A 1,558-nucleotide genomic window follows, 5' to 3' on the forward strand; every position below is an offset into this window, starting at 1 on the left:
TATATATATAAATAGATCAATGGGATAGAATGGAAAGTCCAGAAATAATGCCTCATCTATCTGGTCATTCAATTGTTAACAAGAGTGCCAAGACAATTCAGTGCAGGAAAGAATCATCTTTTCAATAAATGGTTCAGCCCTGGCTGGTGTGATTTAGTTGGATGAATGTCACATTGAAAAGTTGCTGGTTTGATTCCCAGTCAGGGCACATACCCAGGTTATGGGTTCAATCCCTGGTTGGGGCGCATGCGGAAGGCAACAGATTGATGTTTCTCTTTCATATTGATATTTCTCTCCCTTCTCCAAAATCAATTTTAAAATTTTTTTTAAAAGATCATATTCCTTAAAATAAAATAAAATATGTCAAAGACAACTGGGTACAAAGAAGCTGAAATTAAAATTAGCCCTAGCCGGTTTGGCTCCGTGGATAGAGCATCGACCTACAAACTGAAAGGTCCCAGGTTCGATTCCCTTCAAGGCACATGTCTCGGGTTGCGGGCTTGATCCCCAGTAGGGGACATGCCGGAGGCAACCCATCCATGATTCTCATCATTGATGTTTCTATCTCTCTCCCTCTCCCTTCCTCTCTGAAATCAATAAAAAAATATTTTTAGAAAGGTTTTAGCAAAATAAATGCAAAACTTATATTTTGAAAACTGCAAGACATTGTTGAAAGAAACCAAGTAACCAAAACAGTCTTGAAGAGAGTTGGACTCACACTTCTGAGTTCAAACCTTAACCACAAAGGTGCAGTAATCAAGACAGTGTGGTATTAGGGTAAGGATAGAAATATAGATCAGCCCTGGCCAGGTGACTCAGTTGGTCCAAGTGTCATCCGGATCTGCCAAGGTTTCGGGTTTAATCCCGGTCAGGGCACATGCAGGAATCAGCCAATGAGTGCACGGATAGGTGGAACAACAAATCAATGTTTCTCTCCCTCTAAAAGGTCAATTTTAAAATTTCAAAAAAATATATAGATGCCGAAACCGGTTTGGCTCGGTGGATAGAGTTGGGGCGCATGCGGAAGGCAACAGATTGATGTTTCTCTTTCATATTGATATTTCTCTCCCTTCTCCAAAATCAATTTTAAAATTTTTTTTAAAAGTTCATATTCCTTAAAATAAAATAAAATATGTCAAAGACAACTGGGTATCCACAAAAAAAATCAAAATTAAAAACGGTACTTTTAAAAAAATATTTTTTTATTGATTTCAGAGAGGAAGGGAGAGGGAGAGAGAAAAACAATGATGAGAGAGATCACACCCCGGTTGAACGACCCGTCCACGCCCTCATTTACTCCCACATTTATGTGCTGACTTTATTCTGTGCAAGGAAGGAAGTGGCCCAAGAAAGGGTGGGAACCCCACGCGGCGCCGTTGTCATGGAAACACGTAGCTCCCAGCTCCCAACTACAACTCCCAGCGGCCCGCGCGGTTTCCGGCCGGCAAGATGGTGGCGCGCAGGAGGAAGCGTGCGGCGCGGGACGCCGAAGAGGGGTTTCCGAGTCCCCCTGGCTACTCAGGTGAGGGGCCGCGGGACAGGTGCGGGGCCGCGGGGG

General features: G+C 43.3%; 1 protein-coding gene across 1 annotated transcript in view; it reads left to right on the forward strand.

The window, feature by feature from the left end:
• Positions 1-1,348: 1,348 nt before the first annotated feature.
• The window catches only part of RRP7A (ribosomal RNA processing 7 homolog A), a 7,652-nt gene continuing 7,442 nt past the window's right edge, over positions 1,349-1,558 (forward strand). The window contains exon 1 of the mRNA XM_006775998.2: positions 1,349-1,522. Within this exon, the coding sequence (XP_006776061.1) occupies positions 1,450-1,522 (73 nt within the window). The 5' untranslated portion in view covers positions 1,349-1,449. The remainder of the gene's footprint in view (positions 1,523-1,558) is intronic.

The sequence above is a fragment of the Myotis davidii genome, unplaced genomic scaffold (assembly GCF_000327345.1).
Source record: "Myotis davidii unplaced genomic scaffold, ASM32734v1 scaffold428, whole genome shotgun sequence".
Taxonomy (NCBI): domain Eukaryota; kingdom Metazoa; phylum Chordata; class Mammalia; order Chiroptera; family Vespertilionidae; genus Myotis; species Myotis davidii.